This window comes from Hemitrygon akajei, chromosome 9 (assembly GCF_048418815.1).
Source record: "Hemitrygon akajei chromosome 9, sHemAka1.3, whole genome shotgun sequence".
Lineage (NCBI taxonomy): Eukaryota > Metazoa > Chordata > Chondrichthyes > Myliobatiformes > Dasyatidae > Hemitrygon > Hemitrygon akajei.
Genome location: NC_133132.1, coordinates 150,864,546 through 150,889,930, shown reverse-complemented (window position 1 = coordinate 150,889,930; position 25,385 = coordinate 150,864,546). Strand labels below are relative to the sequence as shown.

General features: G+C 43.5%; 1 protein-coding gene and 1 long non-coding RNA gene across 2 annotated transcripts in view; one reads left to right on the top strand and one right to left on the bottom strand.

The window, feature by feature from the left end:
- LOC140733649 (ectonucleotide pyrophosphatase/phosphodiesterase family member 3-like) overlaps nucleotides 1–18,415 on the top strand; it is a 100,511-nt gene extending 82,096 nt beyond the window's left edge. The window contains exons 21-23 of the mRNA XM_073057263.1: nucleotides 5,038–5,170; nucleotides 11,702–11,858; nucleotides 14,024–18,415. Of these exons, the coding sequence (XP_072913364.1) occupies nucleotides 5,038–5,170; nucleotides 11,702–11,858; nucleotides 14,024–14,194 (461 nt within the window). The 3' untranslated portion in view covers nucleotides 14,195–18,415. The remainder of the gene's footprint in view (nucleotides 1–5,037; nucleotides 5,171–11,701; nucleotides 11,859–14,023) is intronic.
- The window catches only part of LOC140733651 (uncharacterized), a 53,102-nt gene that overhangs the window by 14,120 nt on the left and 13,597 nt on the right, over nucleotides 1–25,385 (bottom strand). The window contains exon 2 of the long non-coding RNA XR_012100330.1: nucleotides 15,123–15,371. This is a non-coding gene — a long non-coding RNA (uncharacterized lncRNA). The remainder of the gene's footprint in view (nucleotides 1–15,122; nucleotides 15,372–25,385) is intronic.

Sequence of the window (25,385 nt, the reverse complement as noted above, 5' to 3'; positions counted from 1 at the left end):
GATAATGTTACAGTTACAGAGAAAGTACAGAGAATGTCTAGGGTAGGTGGGTGTTTGATAACGTAAGCTGCTTTGCCAAACCAGTGAGAAATGTAGACAGATTCGACGGAGGGGAGGCTAATTCCCATGATGCGCTGAGCTGTGTCCACAACTCTCTGTAGCTTCTTGTGGTTTTGTCAGAGCAGTTGTCAAGGTGTATCCGGATAGGATGCTTTCTGAGGTTCATTGATAAAAATTAGTGAAGGTCAAGCAGGACGTGCCAAGCTTCTTTAGCCTCCCAAGAAAGTGGAGATGCTTCTTCAGGTTTGCTTTGGCTATGGTATTTACACAGTTGAACCAGAACAGGCTATTTGTGATGTTTACTCCTAGGAACGTGAAGTTGTCGAATTGCTTGACCTCAGCACCATTCATAAACAGGACTACATTCACTGCTTCCCTTCCTGAGGGCAAGTGGCCAGCACCTTTGCTCACCTTGAGGAACAGTTGTTGCCATGGCATTGTGCCACTGGGCTCTTTTGTCTCCTTTCTGCATTCTGACCCATCATTATTTGAGCTCGTCCACCACGAGTTACAACAGAATCTGGACTCCCAGCCATGGGTGTACAGAGAGCAGAGTAGTGGGCAGAGAATGCAACTTTATTGAGGATTATTGTAGCAAAGATTTTAGAAACATAGAAAACCTACAGCACAATACAGGCCCTTCGACCCACAAAGTTGTGCTGAACATGTCCTTACCTTAGAAATTACTAGGCTTACCTATAGCCCTCTATTTTTCTAAGTTCCATGTACCTATCCAAAAGTCTCTTAAAAGACCCTATCGTATCCACCTCCACCACCATTGCTGGCAGCCCATTCCACACACTCACCACTCTCTGAGTAAAAAAACTACCCCTGACATCTCCTCTGTACCTATTCCCCAGCACCTTAAATCTGTGTCCTCTTGTGGCAACCATTTCAGCCCTGGGGAAAAGCTTCTGACTATCCACACAATCAATGCCTCTCATCATCTTAAACACCTCTATCAGGTCACCTCTCATCCTCCGTCACTCCAAGGAGAAACGGCCGAGTTCGCTCAACCTGTTTTCATAAGGCATGCTCCCCAATCCAGGCAACATCCTTGTAAATCTCCTCTGCACCCTTTCTATGGTTTCCACATCCTTCCTGTAGTGAGGCAATCAGAACTGAGCGCAGTACTCCAACTGGGACCTGACCAGGGTCCTATATAGCTGCAACATTACCTCTCAGCTCCGAAATTCAATTCCACGATTAATGAAGACCAATACACTGTATGCCTTCTTAACTACAGAGTCAACCTGCGCAGCTGCTTTGAGCATCCTATGGACTCGAACCCCAAAATCCCTCTGATCCTCCACACTGCCAAGAGTCTTACCATTAATACTATATTCTGCCATCATATTTGACCTACCAAAATGAACCACTTCACACTTATCTGGGTTGAACTCCATTTGCCACTTCTCAGCCCAGTTTTGCATCCTATCAATGTCCCGCTGTAATCTCTGACAGCCCTCCACACTATCCACAACACCTCCAACCTTTGTGTCATCAGCAAACTTACTAACCCATCCCTCCGCTTCCTCATCCAGGTCATTTATAAAAATCACGAAGAGTAAGGGTCCCAGAACAGATCCCTGAGGCACACCACTGGTATCCGACCTCCACCCAGTCGTTCCTTAGTAATTGCTGTCTTTTGGTCAGGAAGTCAAGGATTCAGTCACAAATGGAGTTGTTTTATCCCATATGTAGGAGCTTCAAAATGATTTTGCTAGGAATGATTGTATTGAAGGCTGAGTTTTGGAGTTTAACATGGGTGCCTTTATTGTCCAGATGCTCCAAAGATGAGCATAGTGAAATGGTGTTCACTATGGACCGATCTTGGCACCAGATGAAATCTTTCTAAATTAATTTATTACCAGAATGTTTTAGAACACAGGGCCATGAAATATTGCTGACTTAATTTCGTACTCTTCTAAACTCATAATTTATCATTAATTAAACTATATATTTTATGTTTTTCTAAGATTTTGGTTAAATCTAACAAAACGTTGGTTTGTTTATCAGTTTGCAGTATTGTCAGGAAGACTCAAATTGTGTAAGGCAAGATTTAAAATTTTGGAACACTGCAATAAAGTTCTGGAAACCAGTAAAAATCTGAACTATATTGATGACAAACTCCATTTGCGTCACATTCGCTGAAATGCTTACCAAGAGTACCGTAGTATCTGTCAACTAACGCCCTTCCCTTGGACAGCATCGGTGTCGTGGAGAGGGGAGACTTGCAGCTTGGGCAACTGCCGGTCTTCCATAAAAAAAACCCTGCCCAGGCTTGCGCCCTGGAAACTTTCTAAGGCGCAAATCCATGGTCTATCGAGACTAACGGAGGCCTGCAACTACAGTATTTGTCATGCACCTGGCCCTGACACACCTTGAAAACAAGGACACTTGTCAGAATGCTATTTCAGGATTTCAGTTCAGCCTTCAGCACTATTGTCCCATAAACCTAGGTGAACAAACCCCTACTCCTTGGTCTAAATACACCACTGTGCAGCTGGGTGCTGGACTTCCTAATCAACAGTCCTCATATAGTCAGGATGCACAACCACTCCACCCTCGCCATCATCCCCAACAGAGGTGCCACCCCCCACCCCCCACCCCCCACCAGGGCTGTGTGATGAGCCCCTTGCTGTACACTCTGCTCACACGCGACTGCACAGCCAATGTATGTAACTCTAGTTCACCGATGACTCAACAGTGGTGGGGCTCATCACCAACACCAATGAGACGGCCTACAGAGGAGAGGTGGAAAGGCTCAAAGCAAATAACTCCTCCTCAATGTCAACAAGAGAAAAGAGAGGATTATCAACTTCAGGAGCACTGGTACGACTCACACCCCTCTGTACATTGGCGACACAGCAGTTTCAAACTCCTGGGGGTGCACATCTTGCAGAATCTCTCATGGTCCCAGAACACCTTCAACACAATCAAAAAACTCACCAATGCCTCTACTTCCTGAGGAGACTGGACTATGCTCAAAAATACTTGTGTCATTCTACTGACGCGCAGTAGAGAACATGCTTCGTTGCACAGTGTGGAAACTACACTGTGGCAGACAGGCAAGCTGGAAGATAGGATCCCACCCACACAGCTCTTGAACTGTTTGTCTCACCCCCATCACAGAGGAGGCTACAGACCACCAGACACAAACACAGTTACTTTCTCCAAGCAGTAAGGCTGATCAACACCTCCACCCCTGAACTCACCCCTGACCACCACCACTTTATCATTTCCTGTCAGTCACCTTATGTACAGATATTCCTGTGTCCAGCCTCTCTTTATGGAAATGCAATCACTGTATGTAAGCTATCTTATATTTATTGTGTTTTATTATTATTATTGTGTGCTTTTTGTACTGCATCAGATCTAGAATATCAATGATATTGTTCTCCTTTACACTTGTGTACTGGACATGACGTTAAACGATCGAGATTCAATGGAACAGTATAAATTAGCATACATGGGGATACTCTTAAGTAGAAACATCAAGAAACAGACAATGTAGTTGAACCATGTGGTGAGTACATTTCAAAAAGGGAATTTAGAACAGATGAAAAATAAGAATAAACTAGAAAATAGAGGAGACTGAAAAATAAGAGGAGGTTACAGGTAGGATAGGTAAAAGGGGTGTAGTGGATGTTGTATATTTGGACTTTCAGAAGGTCTTGGACAAGGTGCCACACATGAGATTGCTTACCAAGTTAGGAGCCCATGGTGTTATAGGAAAGTTACTGGCATGGTTAGAGCATTGGCTGATCAGTAGGAGGCAGCGAGTGGGAATAAGAGGATCCTTTTCTGGTTGGTTGCCAGTGACTGGTGTTCTGCAGGGGTCAGTGTTGGGACCACTTCTTTTTATGCTGTATAGCAATGATTTTGATGATGGAATAAATGGCTTCCTCAACCTTGAAGCTCCGCATGAACTATGAGATGTGTAATCTGCTCAGAGCTAGATCGGAGGCATTCAAGTCTGGTGAGCAAGATAGTCACAAGAGTTTCCAGTATGATCTCTGGAAAGCCAATTGCAAATCCAGATACTATTACCTCTTATAAAGTAAAATTGAGTGACATAGTTGACAACAGGGCTTTGGTCCCAGATGAGCTCAATGCCTTCTAAGCTCGCTTTGATGGTCAAAACATGGAGGAACCAGCACAAACTCCCATAACTCCTGATGATCCTGTGATTTCAGTCTCTGAGGCCGATCTGTGATCAGCCTTCAGGAGGGTGAACTCACGAGAAGCATCTGGCCAAGATGGGGTACCTGGCCAAGTACTAAAGGCCTGTGCTGATCAACTAGTTGGAATGTTCTCTGAGATCTTTAACCACTCGCTTCCGCAGTCTGAGGCACCTACCTGCTTCAAGCAGATTTCACCTCTACCAGTGCCTGAGAAGGATGTAATAACCTGTCTCAATGACCATCATCCAGTGTCACTTACATCCAGAGTAATGAAAGGTTGGGTTTGAAACATTTCAGCTCCTACTTGAGAAGCAACTGGGATCCTCTCCAATTTGCCTACTGGTGCAACAGGTCCACCACAGATGTCATCTCATTGGCCCTTCACTCAACCCTGGAATATCTGGACAGCAATTAAGGATACATCAAGATGCTCTTTATTGACTACAGCTCAGCATTCAAACCATCATCCCTTCAAAACTAATCAAAAGTTTCAAGACATTGGCCTCAGTACCTCCCTTCAGACTCAAGAAATCTTGAAACGCATATCAGAGATGCACAGGATCAAAAAACTTGGTACCAGGTGCTAAAGAAGAACCTTACAGAAGTAATTTCTTTCAAAGAACTAGCGAAAAAAAGTAAAAAGCTTACAAGAAGCCTCTTTGGAAAGCTGTTTCTGTGTCATGGGATTTAAGAGGAACGTTGTGGAAATGTTTCTACATAAATATTGAACAGAACTTTTCCTATAATAAATATCAAAATGACCAACTTCCATCTATCTGATGCTTTACAGAGATATGGCATTACCTCCATGATACTATGTTGCTGAAGGAGGCTGCAGCGAGGAATGGTGTCAATGTGATGAGTGGGCCAGTGTTTGATTATAATTACGATGGACACTTTGATACACCAGAGGAAATTAAAATGTAAGTAAGAAGCATTCATTTTGTATTTTGTTCTGTTTGACACAAGGAGTCAATTTTGGTCACCATTTTGAGAGCATAATTAAGAAATTTTGAAAGTGAAACCCGGTTTATGGAAAGGATAATCTCACGATTTGAAATTTATTTAAGTATAGATAAAAGTATATTATATTCTGGATATGTATTTACCATTAAGTCTGGAAAATTGTCAGCTTCATCAGTAATAGAATGTGGCTGATTTGGAAGCATTCCCTCCTTTAAATCAATGGTCGCATTACCAGGGCTTGTGATATGCACCAGCTGCTCATACGACCATCCACCACCTGCTCCCATGGCTTCACGACCCTGACCCTGATCGGCGGGGTGGGGCTAAGCAGGCAATACAACTTGCTCGATGGTGATCTGCAGTCTGTCAGAGAAAGGAATGTCTTACACCTCCTTCGGTAGAGATGTATCTCCACTCCAACACCCAGATGGCTTTCATAATGTAAAATAAAATAGAGCCAACAATAGGAAGACAGAAGACACCTGATTTCAAAATATTGCCATGATGGTTTCTGAGAATACATTTTAGAAGAATGAAATAAATAGAAGCAGGCAATGACCAGATGGCTTCTTTGTCCTGCTCTACCATTCAACAGTGATGATCCAGTCTTGGTCTCAGTGCCACTCTCCCACTACTCCAAAACCCATTGACTCGAAGTTCAAGGTACATTTCTTTTCAAAGTACATACAAGTCACCACGTACAACCCAGAGATTTGCTTTCTCGCAGGCGTACTCAGGGAGGACAAACAACCAATCTGCATAAGACAACAAACTGTGCAAATACAAAAGAGAAAAAAAGCAGGAAGTATTGAGAACATGAGATGCAGAGTCCTTGAAAGCGAGGCCACAGATTGTGGGAACAGCTGAGTGATGGGGCAAGTGAAATTGAATTGAACTCTTTGCAGGGATCGATTCATGATTCCCTTGTCCATTCTTCCCTCCCCACTAATCTTCCTCGTAGCATCTTCCCTTTTATCACTGCAAGTGGCCAAGGTGCTACACCTGCCAATTCATCTCCATTTTGTGCCCCAAACAGTCCTTCCAGGTGAGGCAACATTTTACTGCAAATCTTCTGTCTAATGTGTCCAGTGCTCTTGATGCAGCCCCTCCTACGTTGGTGAGACCCGTCATAAATTGGGGGAGTGCTCCATTGATAACCTCTGCTCCACCCGCCAAAAACAGATCTTCCCGGTTTCCAAACATTTTAATTGCAAATCCCATTCCCATTCCAACAAGTCAGTTCATCTTGTGCCATGATGAGGCATCTTATATTCCTTATATACACCTTATATTCTCTCTGGATAGTCTCCAAACTTCCAATGGAATAAATATCAATTTCTTCTTCCAGTTAAGATAATCCCCCCCCCCCCTTTACCCACTCTGGCCACATACCTCTTCTCACCCAGCTATCACCTCCGTCTGGGTCCCCTCCTCCTTCCATTTCTCTAATTAATCGCTCACTTCTCCTATCATATTTCTTCTCCGGCCCTTTACCTTTCCTACTCACCGGGCTTCACCTATTGCATTCTAGCTAATTCTCCTTCCCTGCCCCCCCCACCCCTTTATTCTGTCACCTTCCCCTTTCCTTTCCAGTCCTGAAGAAGGGTCTTGTCCCGAAACAGTGACTGTTCATTCATTTCCATAGACGCTGCCTGACCTGCAGAGTTCCTCCAGCATTTTGTGTGTGTTGTATTGGATATTGTGCCACGCAGTTCCAATACTTGTTAATCCGCACCTTGAATATATTCTGTCTCTGCTGCTCTCAGGGATAGAGGATAGAGAGCAAGTCACTTTGTGCTGCAACATTCTGTTATCTCACACCATAATTTTCCCTGTCTATTCTTTTCCTTATGCAAGTATTAATTCCCCCTCATCTTTCCCTTACATTGGAGAAAATAACCTTGGATAAATAGAGGCTTCAGATAAAAGATTCTAGAGATCGCAAGTCTCTAGAAAAAGCAAATTAAATGTTTGGAATAATGCCACAGTGAGGAGAAATGCTGTTACATTTCAAATCATGAGAATTGCTTATGATTCTGATAATCAACAGTATATCCAAATAAAGATCTTAAAAAATGAATGAGATTTAAAAACCTGTAGATGCTGGAAATCTGAAATAAAAAGGCTTTATAAATTAAAAATAATTAAAAATGATAAAAACCTTGAAATATTCAACAGGTCAGGTCATACCTGTGGGAGGAGAAATTAATTTAAAAATATTTTTATCATTGACCAAAAACCACTTCCACAAAACCACATCTGTGTTTTTATTTCATCTGTTCTCACTCTCGACTCTTCACTTTTACCAGGTAATCTTGTTTCCAGTTTAACCCTCTGTTCACACTAGTGATCACGTCCTCCCATCCTCCTTGCATGTTACAAGGAGACACAAGGGGCTGCAGATGCCATCACGTATATAGCTCGCATCAACAACACCTGGCTGCCAGGAAAACTCAAGCTGTGGTGCTCCCAGTTCGGCATACTCCCAAGACTTACGTGGCCTTTAGCAATGTATGAAATCCCCATCAACAAGGTGGAAAAGCTCGAAAGAGTGATCAGCACACATGTCAAACAGTGGCTTGGACTTCCACGATGCTTAAGTCCTGTTGGTCTGTACAGGAATGGCAAATTGGAATTACCAATTACAAGTGTTATGGAAGAATACAAATGCACCAAAGCAAGGTTGGTCATTATGCTCACTGAATCTGAAGATACTGCTATTCGAACAGCGGCCCCCCCCCCCCCCTCCCCGTGTGGCAACGGGGAGGAAGTGGACCCCATCTGAAGCCGTTCAGAGTGCTAGGTCTGCTCTTCACTTCAGGGATGTGGAAGGCTCCTCAATGGCACAAGGCAACATCAGTGCAGAAGAGACGGCTCGTGGTGAAGGAGGTGAGGAGACAGGAGGAGGCAGAGCGACACGCCAGAGCTGTTTCAATGGCCAAGCAGGGCCAATGAACTAATTGGGAGAGCCTGGAAAAGAGGAAACTCAGTTGGCATGACATCTGGGAGATGGAGGGGTCTTAGCTAAGTTTTGTCATCAGAGCCACTGATGACCTCCTACCAACACCTCAAAACCTGACCCAGTGGTGGGGAGAAGACCCCACTTACTCTCTTTGTCAAGCACCTGGATCACTAAGGCACATTTTAACAGGATGCACCATGAGCCTCAACCAGGGGCGGTATACTTGGTGGCATAACCAAGTTTTCAGACAGCTGGCATCGATCTTGGAACAGAGGCAAACCACCATAAACGCTCTCCCACAAACATCAGCTGGAAATATCCACATTACACGATTTGTACCAGCAGGCCAACCTCCAGAGCACCAAGTAACATCAAAGGATATAAGCATTCTGCATGTTGCTCGGGATTGGAAAATGGACTTGGACTTGGAGAAGAAGCTTGTGTTTCCCCCAGACATTGCAGCTACAACACTCCGGCCAGACATAGTCCTGTGGTCCACAATAGCCAAGCTGGTATATGTTGTGGAATTGACAGTACCATGGGAAGATGGTGTTGAAGAAGCTTATGAGAAGAAAAAGACCAAGTACTCTGAACTGGCAACTGAAGCTGCTCAGAACGTCTGGAAGACCAAGATTTTCCCTGTAGAAGTGGGATGCAGGGGATTCATTGCTACATCTACGACCAGTCTATTGAAGAAGGTGGGGGTGAGGGGTGTCTCCCTCCAACAAGCAATCAAGTCCTTGTCAAATGCAGCAGAGGAAAACTGCAATTGGATTTGGATTAAAAGGAAAGACAACAACTGGGCTGCAAGATGAAGACAGGAGGGTACGGAACTGAGGGGGGTGTATCTGGGACACCAGGTAGCACCGTTGAGCCCTCTGGAGACGTTGTGGGCTTATCAACGAAACGTCAAAGAAGGAGGGTGCCCACCTGATGACCCCGATGAAGCAGCTACCCTCCTCGTCACCACTCCAAGCCTACTGCCAACATCGAGAGTGCCGACTTTATCATTGGGATTGAAACATCAAGTCCTAGTAGCTCTACTGGAGCAACACACAAAGTACTGGAGGAACTCAGGAGACGGAGAGAAACGGACTGTTCAAGTTTTGGGTGGAAACCCTGAAACAGGACACAAAAGTTCCTTGTATCTCTTTCCCAGTTCTAACAAAGGTTCTTAGAGCTGAAACATTAATCCTTCTTTTCACAGCCTGATCTGCTGAATAGTTCCAGTACTTTCTGTCTTTATGCAGCCTGAATCTTGCTAAAGAAAGCAACATCATGAAACATCTATTTCTCTATATGCCTTGCTCAATAGCAAATAGCTGTACAAATGTTGCCATTTGGCCCAAGTTACCAATCTTGGGAGCAGTCCCACATAATACTAGTGTTTCTCATCATTACTATTGGCATGGTTCAAGTCCCTGACATAAGCTCAAGAATTCTGAACTTAACTGCCTTAACAACTGATTGCAGCCTCCAAATGGAGTCAGGCAGTGTAGACTCTTGCTGATGTGGCCCCGCATTTACTTTGGGAAAACTGTCCTCAAGTCCTCCAGTCTGATACAGTAGGGGAAAGAATATTGCTATTATAGTTGAGGCGAGGGAAAGAAAATTATTATTTTCTAATTGTTGGAGTTAACATTATTAACAAAGAACATAGAACCAAAAGCATAGAACTATACATCACAGTAATATGCCCTTCAGTCCACAATGCTGTACCAAATAAATTCAGAATCAGTATCAGGTTTAATATCACCGGCATATCTCATGAAATGTGTTAAATTTGTGGCAGCAGTACAGTACAATACATGATAATAGAAACAATGTGTATTACAGTATAAATATATATTAAATAGTTACATTGAGTAAGTAAGGACCCCCATCACCCAGGGCATGCCCTCTTCTCACTGTTACCATCAGGTAGGAGGTACAGAGGCCTGAACGCACTTACTCAGTGATTCAAAAACTCTGCCATCCGATTCCTAAATGGACATTGAACCCGTGAACACTACCTCACTACTTCTTTTTATTTTCTTCTATTTTTACACTACTTATTCTAACTTAGCTATTTAATATACATACATATACTTACTATAATTCAGTTTTTTTTCTATATTTATCATGTATTGAATTGTACTGCTGCCACAAAGTTAATAGATTTCATAACATATGCTGGTGATATTAAACCGATTCTGAAATGGTGAAAAAAGGTAATTAAGCTAATGATGCCTAATTAATTAACCCAACTTTGCCTGCACAAAGTCCACATCTCCACATCCGTTAGATAGGTACATGAACCTATCTAACAGGCCTCTTAAATGCCTCAAAACATCAACTGTTTATTTCCTTCCATAGATACTGCCTGATTTGCTGTGTTCTTCCAGTATTTTTTTGTGTTCCTCAAGATTTCCAGCATCTCACTCTCTGTGTAAAGAACCCACACATTTCCTTTGAACTTCCCCCCTCGCTGTAAATATATGGCCTGTTATATTAAGTGCTATCAGCTGTCTACTCACTGCTTCTCATAATCTTAAAGGATTCTATCAGATCTTCCCACAGCCTTAGTAGCTTCAGAGAAATCCTCGTTTGAAGAACCTCTCTTTATAGCACATGCCCTCTAATCCAGGCAGTGTCCTGATAAACCTCTTCAGTATCCTCTGCGAAGCCTCCATATATTATATATAAAACATACAAATCCTAATACTCCAGCTATGTCCTAACCAGAGTTTTATAAAACTGCAATGTAACTTCCTGACTCTTTAACTCAATGGCTCAAGCACACCAGATATCTTGTTTACCTTCCTATCAACTAGTGCAGTCACTTACAGGGAGCAATGGACTTGGACCTCAAGTTCCCTCTGTACATCAAATGATCTTGCCATAAACTATGTGTGTTTTTAATTAGTGTTTAATCTATTTAAGATCGTAAAGCTATAAGATACAGGAGCAGAACAGGCCATTTGGCTCAATGAATCTGCTCCACCATTTCATCATGGCTGATCCATTTCCTTCTCAATCCCCATCTCCTGCCCCCTCTCTGTATCTTCAATGCCTTGACTAATCAAGAATCAATCAACTTTTGCCTTAAATGTACCCAATGACTTGGCTTCCACCACTGCCTGTGGTAGCAAAACCACAGACTCACCACTCTCTCGTTGGAGAAATTGCTCCTCATCTTCATTCTAAATTTATTCTATTGAGAATGGTTTGAATGTTTTGAAATGCAATGTATAGTAATATTGAAAAAAAATACACTGACAACTGATAAGCCCTGCACTAGTTTCAGAAGCTTTCAGCAGAAACATTCTAGACAGGGCCTTATCTGGACTGTTCACTGACTGTTTGTGTCCTCATGATTCAGCTTGCAGAATGCGAGGGCCAACGAGACTAAATGTACAAATCTGGGGGTGGGAAGTTCAGGCAAAGATAGCTTTGGGTAATCCGATCAAATGTCATTACTAAATGAGGGCTCTGATACTGATATAAAATCTTAACCTTTTAATGAATTTCCATGTTATTTTTCTAGGCATGTAAATGACACAAGCATCCCCATTCCAACTCACTTTTATGTAATCCTTACCAACTGCAACAACACTGCACAGACCCCCCTGTCTTGTGTTGGCCCTTTGAGTGTAAGATCATTCATTCTCCCACATCGGCCAGATAACAGTGAGAGCTGCCCGGTAAGTAGACAATCTATCAGTTCTACTTCAATAATGAACAGTGGATCTCTCCTAATGTGCACTGAATCTTTTCGTAATGCCCCAATTTTATATTATAAAAACCACGCTGATCCTTTCCAAACTACTTCTTTCTAGACTAACCAGTTTGCATACTGTTTTGGGCACATCTAACTGGATTCCTGAGGCAGCCAGGAAATACTCCAAAGATACCCTGCTGCCAAGAAAAAGCTGTTGCAAGGTTGTGAGGGCTGAATCGAGGAGGCAGGAGAAACGTTTTGCTTCTGTTCACTATTCCTTGCTTAAGTGACGTGAAAGGAAAACCAGTCACATAACTCATTTTTAATTCAACTGGCAATAATGCCAGAAGAATTACTGTCCTAGAGTATTGTATTTCAGTGTTATATTCTAAAATACTGCATGTCAGGGTTATAATCAATATTATTCTGTTGCCTTTGTGAACAAACAAAAACATCTTCTGAAACAATTATTCATGAAGAGAGCCTCTTTTCATACAAGAATCTTTTAAACACTGTGTGGGGTTTGCACGCTCTCTGAGTGGAGTTTGCAGTCTCTCCCTATTACCACACGTGTTTCCACTGGGTGCTTTGGTTTCCTTCCACATCCTAAAGACGTTCTTTCTGGTTGGTTGGTTGGTTAATCGGCTGCATGTGTTCACAAGTGTAGGTAGGTGATAGGAGAATTGTAAGTGTTTGATGGCATCTGAGAGGGAGTAAGTGACAGGAAACTTCCACTGGGGGAAGAGGGATTGTGCTAAGTGGCAGCGTGAAGTTAATTGTCAGAATGGCCTCCTTTGTTGTGAGAAAAATATTAAGTAAATAATGGGAGCAGGAGCTCCATCATTGCATAAAATCCCGGCTGATCATCTACCTCAATGCCAACTTCCTCCATTGTCTCCAGATTCCTGCATCCCATGAACATCCAAAAATCCATTACTCTGGGTCCCGAGCACATTCAGCAGTTGAGCACCCACTCCCCTGTTGGGTAAAGAATTCCAAAGATTCACTGTGTTTTATCTGAAGAAACGTCTCTATATTTCAGGATCTGATCTTTAGTCTCAGCCAGAATAATTATCTTTCTAGGTTCAATCCTCTCAAGCTCCTTTATAACATTATGTCTCTGAAAGCTTATCTTGTGGTCCTCTAAACTCTGAAGAGGTTTTCTTTTCTACAAAAATAAACTTTATTCATAATAGAAAAATACTCTATATACAAAGGAAAGTACAGTGCAAAAACATCTATCAGCGCGCTAAACTTTTCGTGATAAGCTAAGGGGCAGCAGGTAGTATAGTGGTTAGCACAGTGCTTTACAGTACAGGCAACCCGGGTTAATTCCTGCCACTGCCTGTAAGAAGTTTGCACGTTCTCCTGGTAACCGCGTGGGTTTTCTGAGTGCTGCAGTTTCCTCCCACAGTCCAACGGCGTAACAGTTGGCAGATTAATTAGTGTAAGTTGTCCTGTGATTAAACGAGGATTAAATCAGGACTGTGGCTTGAAGGGCTGCAAAGGCTGTATTTCAATAAATGAATAAGTAACAGAGAAGTAAACATAGAACCATGCCACTCGTATGGTCCCTGTGTGTGATGCACGCTTTTCATTGTTCAAGAAGTTTCCCCATCCAACTCTACCCTTCCATGTGCAGTAGTGGAAGGACCCTGGACTGTGGTCCTCCCCCCAGAGAATTGTCTGCACTGAGTCTCGGGGCATCCCTCAGCATGTACTCCTGCATTCTGGAGTGTGCAAGTTGCCCGGCACCCTCTTCCTTGGAAGATCAACAAGCGCATGGCAGTACAAAGGGCGACTTTCACTGAGATAATGGCCCTCCAGCAGCAGAGAACCTATGCGAGGACAGCGTCTTCTGCTCCACAGATGCTGGCATTGAATCGAGAAAGTTCCCTTGCATCTGTCTCCACACCATTTGTAAAACCACAGTCTGCAAAGAGGGGGGGTCATTGTACCTTCCCCGGTGCAGCCTTTGAAATTGGTAATTACATCAATAAACTAGCTAAAGGCACATGAATGACTTAGAATCTTTCATTCTGTAAACAGTACATTAATTTTATTTGACGATGTAGATTGTTTATGGTAAGAATGTGGAATAACCTAAGCATATAGCCAGTGGATATTGATTCTTACATTCTTTGGCAGATGGAAAAACGTTATCCTCAGTGGATTGAAGAGCGCATCTGGGCTCACACGGCACGAGTACGGGATGTGGAGCTAATCACCGGACTCGATTTTTATCAAGACAGGAAGCAGCCAGTCATAGAGATTTTACAGCTTAAAACATACCTGCCTGAATTTACACCTCATGTTTAATTAATGATTCCAAAAATACTTTGCTTATTTAGAACTGATATATATGTATATTGCCTCTTCGGCAGATATTCAAATTGGATTGATTATTGTGATACATATTTATATTGGTGAATCTGATCTCCTGTTCACAGTCGAACAATATGAAGCAAACAAGTCATAAAACAAAATCGCAGACCAGTTCAAGAGCATTATTAATGTCACTAAATATCCAACGGTTGAGAGGCATGTCTGTTAGCTGCTGGTGATTACTCTGATGATTTCAGCTCTTCCCAGTTCCTCTCAGTAAGAGGCCATGATGGATAAATCATAGCAACAAAATAGGTGTGTGATCCTCTGTTCTTTGTGCATTATAACCAGTGAGTGGCATAGTTTTGTTACCCAAACAGGACATAAACTGGAAGCTGTCACACTCATTTTTGGGTGTTGGGATTAGGTAAATAGCATCATTCCGTAGGGGCACATAGAAGCAGGTTTGACACCTTACTGGCTTCCATGATATAGTTCAATGGTTCCATTTAATATCAGAGAACATATACAGTACACAACCTGAAATTTTTACTCCCTGCAGCCATCCTTGAAACAGAAGAAAAAGAATGAATGACAGAAAAAAACCTAAGACCCCCAAAGCCCCCTACCCCCTTCCACATACAAGCAGCATCAACCCTTGCCCCACTTATTCTAGCAGAAAGCATCAGCATTCCTACCACCCGCTAGACGCCAAAGAGCATGGTCTACAGTTCATCAAAAACTGGTGTTCATTCCAACAGTTCAGCATCCCTCAGCCTCTCTCTCTCTCACTAACAAAGCAGATATCACTCCTTCCTCAGCAAGAGGGGAGACAAACAGTCACAGTTTCAATGTTATATTCTGTCTGTACTTTTATTTCGAGTTTCCCGGACTCAAAAATCAGCAGCAAACTCTCACTCACCATCGAGAGAAAGAGATTACCCGAGTTCAGAGGCCTCCGACAGCTGCACTCACTGTCTGCATGTTCCAGCTCCCCACAACGCTTCAGTTTGCAACACTGGCTAGAAATCGAGTCCACAGGCACCTGTCTTCAGGCCGCTCCTGGAGGTATTGAAAATGTGGCTGAACAGCGAGCTCCAAGAACGGGTACACGCAGTTCCCGTGCAGAACCACAGTTTGAGTGCAGCTGTAGATCACGGACTCCAGCCACCTTGAAAAAAATAAATAGAGACATTAGAACAATTTAAACTGTGTCGCTGATAGGCCAGGAGAAGACACCCTCTGGTGCTATCTTTAGCTCTGCACCACCCCCCATGATTAATGTAGGATTCCTTGCGAAAGCCCTGCTTGTTGAAGATACAGAAATATGAAGATCAGTTTTTGAATTGTAATTTTACATTAACATGGAGGAAAGATGCACATGTCCTAGCCCATGTCACAGATCTCTGCCAACCCTTATTTCCACCTTTCTCTCATTATCATCCCGTCCCAGGGCACTTTTGAACTTCATCATTAAATCTGCAACAAACATAAACCATTGCCTTAGAAACCTGGGATTCTCAAAGTCTGACATAATCCTGGACAATTCCACTCACCATTTGAAATCCATGTTCCCTTTGCCCAGCAAACTATAGCCTGCAGTGTGTGCTATCTTTCACATCCTTGTGGCATTTTCATAAAGCTTTTTTTTACAATCTCTCTTGACTCTACAGTTTCCATTACACTAGAAACAAATGCAGCAGAACCAAACAACCATCATCTCAAAATCACACCACGTACTGAGTTGAACATCACTGCCTTTTCTTCGTGGACACCACCTGGACAGCCCACCGTCGCTCCAAGCACTCCAGCAGCCTAGAGAAGAGCCCACAAGCTATTTCCAAAAAAGTGATTAAAGACGGGAAATTAATGTCGGCCTTGTCATTCCCAGAAGTTAACAAGAAATAAGAAAAGATTATGCAGGTTTGATCATGAAATGCGAGCATAATTGAAATACAAATGCCTCATACAATCTTCCAGAAGAAACACACCTCCTTTTCACGATTTTCCAAGTACTTCAAACACATTAATGTAATGCCTCCTTAGAAATGAATATCAATGTCAGAAAACAAGAGAACGCTCACAGTAGTAATAGAAGTGTGAGATGGAGGATTGCCAACAGATTGAATTCATCTCAGAATTCCACAATAGAACAAGGCTCGATTCTCTTTGGATCACACAATAAAGAAAGCAAATCAGTATTATAATAAAGGGCTCTTTTCTAGTGAGATAGGAGGAGATATTCGAACCTCGATGCTGGTTAAAGACGACCTATGTGGTTCATCCTAGTGCATCAGGAGTATACACAGTCCCTGCATAACATAAGGGTTCTGTTACTGTCAAAACGTCCACAAGCTGATTTCTCCAGAAGTCAGAAACATTCATTCACTATAGTACTGCTCTACATACAGACCATTCAGCCTAGAGTCTATACAATCATTCCATCAAGGCTGGTTTATTATCCTTCTCAACCCCATTCTCCTTTTGTCTCCCCATTAAACTTTGACACCCTGACTAATCAAGAACTGCTTTAAAGCTACCCAGTGACCAGGCCTCTACAACCTTCTGTGGCAACGAATTCCACAGATTCACTACCCTCTGGCTAAACAGATTCCTCCTCATCTCCGTTCTTCTATTCTGAGGCTGTGCCCTCTGGTCCGAGATAGGAAACACCATTGCACATCCATTCTATTGAGGTCTTTCAAGACTTATGATTTTTTTCATTTCATGTAATAATTACCCTAACACTGCCCATAATTAAGCTAATGGAAATATAAAAATGATGGAAAACCAGTCATTAATGAATACCATGAAAAAAGTATTATTCTTAGCTTCAAAATGCTTTAAAATATATGGGAGGACTTGCATAAAGTCAGATTCCCATAAGTTATGTCATAGTAACCAGGGGAGCCCAGCGCCTGTAATTTGTGAAACTCCAACAACACTTAAGAATCTGAAAACATCACAGAACAAAGAACAAAGTCAGAAACCCTGATGAAGGGTCTCGGCCCGAAACATCGACAGCGCTTCTCCCTATAGATGCTGCCTGGCCTGCTTTGTTCCACCAGCATTTTGTGTGTGTTGTTGACAGAACAAAGCAGCTCACTTGACTAACACTGTATTTATCTGCTGCATGGAGCTTCAGTGTATCATGCAATGTTTACAACTCAAAGGATTAGGGCAGCTGATGAATCAGAACACTTTATTTAAAAGTCCTTCTTCAAAACATAAACCACCCTGACTTGAAATTTATATGTCTTTCCTCTTCGTCCTTTGGTCAAAATCCCTACTGTGACTGTACAGTGGAAGCAAGTACAATCTCGACAAGGACTTTAACATTTCAAGATGGCAGCCTCAAACCACACCCTCAGTAGAAATGGAGATAATAAATAGAGGGTCTTTTGCCTTGAAAGCTTTCTTGTTTCCATTCCACATATGCAACCTGACCTGCTTAGTTCAGATTTCCACCATCCGTACCTTTTTGATATTTAATCATCTCTGACCTTGTCAAGGATGCTCATACAGTGAGAATGAATTTAAAAATCAAAGCAACTGGGCTGAGAGAGAAGTGTACTCTCATAGATAAATCACTGCACTACAACACCAGTCTGCAGTTTATGATATCTGAGCTCCTAATGTGGTAATTCCCACCCAGATATTGTAATGGAGTTGTACAGCTCCCTTGGCCCACCATCATGCCTATTTTTTCCATTCCCACATGGCTGCATTAATTCTATATCTTTCAAAGCCTTGCTCATTCAAGTACCTCTTCAGATTTCTTCTATGTGTTGTTACTGTTCCTGCTTGGAACACCTCCTCTGGAGTGAAATATTTACCCTTCGAACTATCATTACGATGAGGACACTTAGCATGGGAAACAGACACTGTCTATCCACCCTCCCTATCAATGCTTCTCATAATTCTATCATGTCACCTCTCGGTCTATGTTGCCTTCTATACCAGTTTGACTCAGGAGATGCATAGGAAAATAAACTACATCAATCAATATCACTGGCAGTATTTGTGATATAGCTATCATCTATTTTATCGATTGAAGATTTAGGATTCAAAGATATTACTGTGAAAGTGTTGAGTACTTGTTTTTCACGTGTACGACCATGAATTGAAAGTTAGTATTGAGTGACAAGTGAAAATCTGTTCTATTTCCCAGCTCTATGGATCACATATGAAATAAATATTGGCATACGAATCTAATCTTTCTGTATATGCTTGTCTTTTACAAATTGTCCCTGAATGATATTGAGTGAAAACTTAAAAAAAAATTTGGTTCTAATTTAAACTTTAGATGAGTGGCCAGGAGGGAAGGTTAGAAACACACATGTGGGACAATAAGTTATCTGCTTAAGAAACCCAGAAGGTGGAGCAGCAATGAGGAGAAAATCTGCAGATTCTGGAAATCCAAGCAACACACACAAAATGCTGGAGGAACTCAGCAGGCCAGGCAGCATCTATGGAAAAGAGTAAACAGTTGGTTTGGGCCAAGACTGGAAAAAAAAAGATGAGAAGTTAGAGCAAGACGGTTAGAGCCAGATAGAGCAGCATCTGTAAGAGGAAAAGGAGTGTCAACAATTTGGATCAAAACCCTACATCAGGATTGTCCCCATCATCCCTCCACCCCATTGCCTCATCCTCACTACAGAAACTCAGTCTTTAAAAAAAAAGGTAACTCTTCTACCACAGATGCTGCTCAGCTCATTCATTCCAGCATCTGCTGCCTCCAGAGTCTCCAACACACTTCTTTGAGGAGGTTCCCACTGCTGGATTTAAAATAAAATATTAATCCTCAACATCAACATCATCTAATGTTTTTAATAAGTGGATGTGGAATGACTTTAAAGAGTATGAACATTATTGCTGTTGTTCTGGTGAATATCTGTCTATGAAACAATTTTCACGGAAAATATTGCCAATAGCAATATTGAAACCAGCATGGTCATGGGGATAACGTACAAGGAAGTGGTGACTAAACCTGGGTCACTGGTGCGGTAAAGCGTTAACTTAACCGCTACCCGCCCGTGCTGCCCTAATCTCACAACTTCTGCCATGAAGGAGGACAAAGGCAGCAGGTGCATGGGAACACCAGCACCTCCAGTTTTCACTTTATGCCTCCAACCTGATGGCATGAACATTGATTTCTCGAACTTCTAGTCATGCCATTCCCCATTCTCTTTCCCTCTCTCAACTTACCTGCCCATCACCTCCCTCTGCTGCCCCTCCCCTTTTTCTTTCTTCTACGGCTTCTGTCCTCTCCTATCAGATTCCCCCTTCTCCAGCACTGTATCTCTTTCATGAATCAACTTCTCAGCTCTTTGCTTCACCCCTCTCTCTCCTAGTTCTACCTGTCAACTTGTGTTTCTTCCTCCCCTCCCCCACCTTTTTCCTTTGGTTCCTCATCTTTTCTTTTCCAGTCCTGATGGAGGGTCTCGGCCAAAACATAACTGTACTCTTTTTCACAGATGCTGCCTGGACCGCAGAGTTCCTCCAGCATATTGTGTGTGTTGGGTTTTTGAAATATAGTCATTTTTGTGATTTGGGAAATGCAGCAGCCATCCAGGACACACAACGAACTCTGGCGATCAAGTCATAATTGAATATACCATTTAGGAATATTTAGACATGACTAAATTTGGTGAAGGGAGAGCATAACACTCTGGGAAAGGTTTCACTGCTAATGTAATGGTTTCTCTGTAGCTGCAGTGTTTGGGTTATGGCCGGAGATAACGGGGGCTTTGGAATGTGCACTGTCCAATGAAGGGAGTGTTTTTTTTCTTGTGTGCCTGACACCGTGGTGATGTGGGTCTTTTGTTTGGCGGAAGATAATGAGAGAAGATGCCAGGAGAGGTCGTAAACACAGAAAGGAGTGGACTTGGAGTGGGGCTAGGAGTCGACAAAGCCTGGAGAAATCGATAGAGGACCAGCGGAAGGGAAACTGTGAACTCCAACTTGTGCACGTTAGACAGTTTCATTAAAATGGGCCCCTTTCTTTTTGTTTTTCTTTACTAACCCTTTAGTCAAATTCAGGATTATAAAGCTAAATCGTTTAATTGCATATGGTGTACTGCCTGTTATTTCCTGATACTGATTTGTAACAGGCGAACCGATCACACAGCATCTACACAAACAAGAGGCTTTGCACCTCAGATTTCACACATTTGGTGGGGCCAGAGACTCTCTTCCTTATACTAGCACCACCGGCCAAGCCAGAGGGTTACACAAAACTATTGGCCTTTGCTGGTTTCTTAATAAACGATTGAACATACTTTTTCTCGACTTAGATCTTCGTTAGTGGAATGTGTCATACGGTGTCAACCCCACCCCCATGCTTAGTCTCTGAGCAGTTTTGGTTTGTTTTTAATGTCATCACTGCAATTGAATTTAAAGGATAACTACAAGTACTCCCCAGCTTATGAATGTACATTTAAATAAGCATTTGGGATAGATTTCCACCTGCCACGTGGGAATGTGTTTTAGAGCTACATTTCCAACTTGGAATTGTGCTGGGTTCAAAGTCCATGGCAATGCAACCCTGTCGATATCTGGGAGAGGACCTGCACTGGTCAGAATACAGTTGGATCATCATCATTGTGTTATCAAAAGGTTCTATGGAAGTGAAGAATGAGGCAAAAACTTGTTGGTTTTGGTGGCTGTTAGGTGTTACAATAAAAATGAACAGATAAAGAAAAAGAACACATGGTTGTCTTGTATTAAATACCAGCTCAGACGAGATGACAGACATTCCAGTGGTAAGAATCACCTATCAAATTGACAGATTCAGTGGAGTGACACCAACCCTTGTATATAGGTGATTATATAAAAATACAAACAAGCATAGGCAAAGTTAAACTATGTGAAAAAATAACAAGTTTATGCTCAACAATACCAAGGATAGGGAGACATGCTCTTGTTTCACACAGGTATTAGGGAACTTTTTTACTTCCCCCAAGAACAGGCCTGGCCCGGCTTTATGAACACAGGGAAAAGAGAGGTCAAGACTTGAAACTATCCTGGCACCTAATGAATGACTGCTCTACGACCTTACATTTGTATTTTCCCCATGATCCCTGAATGTCTTTGAATAAGAAACTTCTATCCATCTCAGGCTCAAAATTAACAATTTTAAATCGACCTTTTTTTTCCTGAAAAATAATCAAAACTTCCACTACATTTAATGCACAGATATGTTTCATTTATTCTGAAAGGAATTGCTCTAATTCAAGTTAAAACAAAATTATATTCCTTGCTACAGGGTTCCTCAGCCAGGGTAACTGGTACAAGCTGCCACTGAAGCCAAATGAGGTAGGCCTCCCTGCCAACACACAGTTGCTGGCACATCTCTTGCACAATAGTCTATGCTCCTGCCACTAAGCTCCATCTTCCACTTCCTCTGGCAACATTTTGGACTGAAGCATCCATTAAGGATCATGTACCGTGAGCCAAATGCTTTCCCACGATCAAGCAACATGAAAAAGAACTCAATAATCACAGGTTGAGACTGTATGAGCCAAATAAAGATGTCTAGGTGAGCTAGCTTCTGCAGGGGAGTCTGAGGAATCTACTTCAGTTCAGGTAAGTAACTTATTTAACTTTCCTTTGTTACAGATTGCATCCTCTTTTCCTGCTACCTATACCTTTAATATTCTTCCCAACCTCCAGTCACAGCTTGACATCCCATCACAAGTTCCCTGTCCATCTGCCCAACATCCATCAGTTGTCTACTCCAATACCTAGCTCTAATAGGAGACCTGAATTTCCAACATTTGCCTACACCCCACCATCTGCAGGACATCTACACCAACCATTCCCTCAAAACCAATCTGTGCTTACCTATCTGCTTCCTAATCCAATTGATGTTCTACTACCGATTGACAATCCACTCTCCAAATCAGTTTCTCCAAAGGACCCACAACAGCAAGAGATCGCAGTGTAAATCCTACCCTGTGCATCTTTAGGCTAGCACACCAGTCATCCTTTCGCATCCAAAGCAACATGTACCAGAAGCCAAATGTAGATGGGCCATCGATTAGGCAGGTCTGGCCCAAATTTCAATGCTCATTTATGATGTAACACGTACAACACACTGGAGGAACTCAGCAGGTCTGGCAGCATCTGTGGAAACGAGCAGTCAATGTTTCGGGCTGAGACCCTTCGTCAGGACTGAAGAGGAAGGGGACAGGAGCCCTATAAGGAAGGTGGGGGGAGGGTGGGAAGGAGAATGCTGGTAGGTGCCAAGTGAAAAACCAGTAAGGAGAAAGATCAAGGGGTGGGGGAGGGGAAGCAGGGAGGGATAGGCAGGAAAGGTGAAGAAGGAATGTAAGAGGAAAGCACTATGGGTAGTAGAAGGAGGTGGAATCATGAGAGAGGTGATAGGCAGCCAGAGGAGGGGGCAGAGTGAAACTGGTGTAACCCCTGGGTCAACTCAGGCATCGCTCAAACTCGTTCTCGTCTAGGGGGAGCAGCCTTCGGCCCCGCCAAACTGGGTAATCAGCTGGTGTGGATGCTGTGTGATGTCCCCGCCTCGCCCAAAAACAGACAGTACACCTTATGCGATTAAATGAGTACAATTTATACAGATTACTATAACTAAGCGATTACTAACGATACAGTATATATGAATAAGAGAAAAAAAAGAAAAGGCGCCAAACTTATCAAAGTCCAAACCACTTCGTGCACAATCGTTGGAGCTCAATTACTGAAGTCTTCTGGTATTCGATCCCCTCCGAACTCCTCGACCCGCCTCCTGGGACCCCCACGGTGGTCAACCAGACGCTCCACACTCCTCTGTCTCCGTCTCCTCTCCTCACCGAAAACCTTGGGCCGGGGACCCCCGCTCGGGGTCCGTACCGTCGCCCAGCTTCCAGCACCCCGTCCTCTCTCTCTCACTCCATCGCGCCGACTCCCCAAAAGCCCCGCCAACAATCAGTTTACAGTCCCAAACAAGCTTCCAGCACTTATCATAACAAAGAACCTAGCATTCCTACTATTAATACAGGCGCCAGCATTCCTACTTGTAACAAAACAAAGACGCCATTTTGATTACATACACAGTAACAAAGAAAAAGAAAAAAAACCCCGTTACACTCTCCCCCCACCAAATAAAAGTCATGTCCTCATGACTATTAGATAACTCGTCATCTTTCCTGCTAACACACCGTAACCCAAGCACAAGCAGTGACATCTTCTCCCCACACAGTAAACCTCACGCCCTGTTCCTTAAGCGCTATATAGGCCAACTATCTGGGCGTTCCCAAACCCTTCTGAGACCTCCGTACCCCCCTCACCTAAACCCTGAGGCTAGGACACAGCTGAGGATACCTTGGGTCCACTACCAACTCCTCTTTCAATCTCTCACTCATACCCCACACTGCACACAGCTAACCCTCCCCACTACACCTGACTCAGTGGAAGAAGGGCCAAAGGTCTCTTCCTCAATCGAGGGAAAGTCAGCAAAAGGCAGCATGTACCACACATCCAGCACTTCAGCCTTTGAATCCGTATTCTTCCTCATTTCTTCGATCGGTAGCTGCTGTTTGATCTTCTCCAAACGGAAACACGTGGCCTGCACTGCTCCTGCAGTCTCTTCAGCCTCCTGCAATTGAGATTATCATCTTCTCTGGCCCCTGGCTCAGCAGTTCTGACTCCTGCATCCCGACCATCTCAATCTGGAATGCAGTTACTCCAACAGCTTCTTCCACCCCGACCTGAAAAGCAGCAGTTAAAGATTGGTCACCCTCCAGTTCAGTATTCACTGCACTTCTCTCCAGCTTTTTTTCTCCTCATGACTTCTTCCAGATCAACCTTCAGGTTTTGCACTTCATTTGAACTGTCGATGGTCATCTTCAGGTTCCCTTCAAGCTACCGCTTCCCCCTTCCGAGATTTGTCCGCAATTTCTTCACCTCCGCAAACTCCCTTCTCCAGGCTCTCAGTTTGCTGTGGCCCTTAGTCAAACAACTTTCTTCGTTCTCTCCAACTTGTAAGTCTTTCAAATGGTTCCAGATCACTCTCTCCGGTCTCTCAGTCTTCATTTCAAACTTGATTCCGTAGAGACAACTCTGGCACGTGTCCAGAAAACACTTTAACTCTGTAGTTCTCAGCCGCTCCTGCAACGACCTCACTTCATATTCTCCTGAGGCAAATCCAAATACCAGGAGATCATCCACATACGTCAAAATTCCAAACGCCTCCACACCCCATGGTCTTCCACATGCCCTGCAGGGAGGTTGCAAGGGCTCCGGAGATACCCTGTGGTATCTTTTCGGACCGGAAAGACTCCTAGGAAACTTTGAACCCCCGTCTTCTCCTTGCCGGCCTCACTCATCGGGATCTGGCAACATCCACTCCTCAGATCCAGCACCTTAAACCTCTTCGCACTACTCAGATAGGCCATCGCCTCTATGGCCCAATATAATCCACACACACGCTGCCTACGTCTGCCACGCTGTAGGGGCCAGTCGCCACAACCTCTGCCTCACCGAGGTGTCTTCAGCAGTCAACTCCCCTCCCTGGTGGTATTTCGCAGCGTCCACTAAGAGGGTCTCACCCTCAGATACTCCTCCAGGCCATACCACCACCGGCTCTCGTTTGAATTCGGTATTGGCCCAATGCTGCTACACACGTCCGCACAAGCAGCTCGAAACTCTGGGTGCATCGATAATGCCTCCAAACAGCTCTCACCCGCCTCCTCCGGGCAGGCCCCCAAGCGCACCAACAGGATATTGGTTCTCTCCATAACCGAAACGCTGCCCGTCTCAACAGGGTCCGGACACATCAGCATTAACGATTCACGAACCTCAGTCACCTCCACATTTGCCTCTAAGAACTCAATTTTCACTGACCAACAACCGTCGTCTTTATAATCACCGGGACTGGTACCCCAAATCTCCAGTGCCGTCAATGTCATCAAGGGTAAAGGCTTCCAAAAGCGGTTATAAAACAAACTGTACAGCAACTTAACCGGTGCCCCGGTGCCGAGGATGGCTTTAACTTGACTTCCATCCATCCGTAACAACACCTGAGTGCGTGGTCCCTCTAAGCCTTCAGGAATAGGGTCTGTTCCTTGCGGGAGTTCCTTGGTACATTGCTGGGAACGTGCTCCCCCAGAGACCCCAAGCCGTTCCCCCACTGGGCCTCCTCTAAGTTTCCCGACATCTCTCGGATCAACGGAAC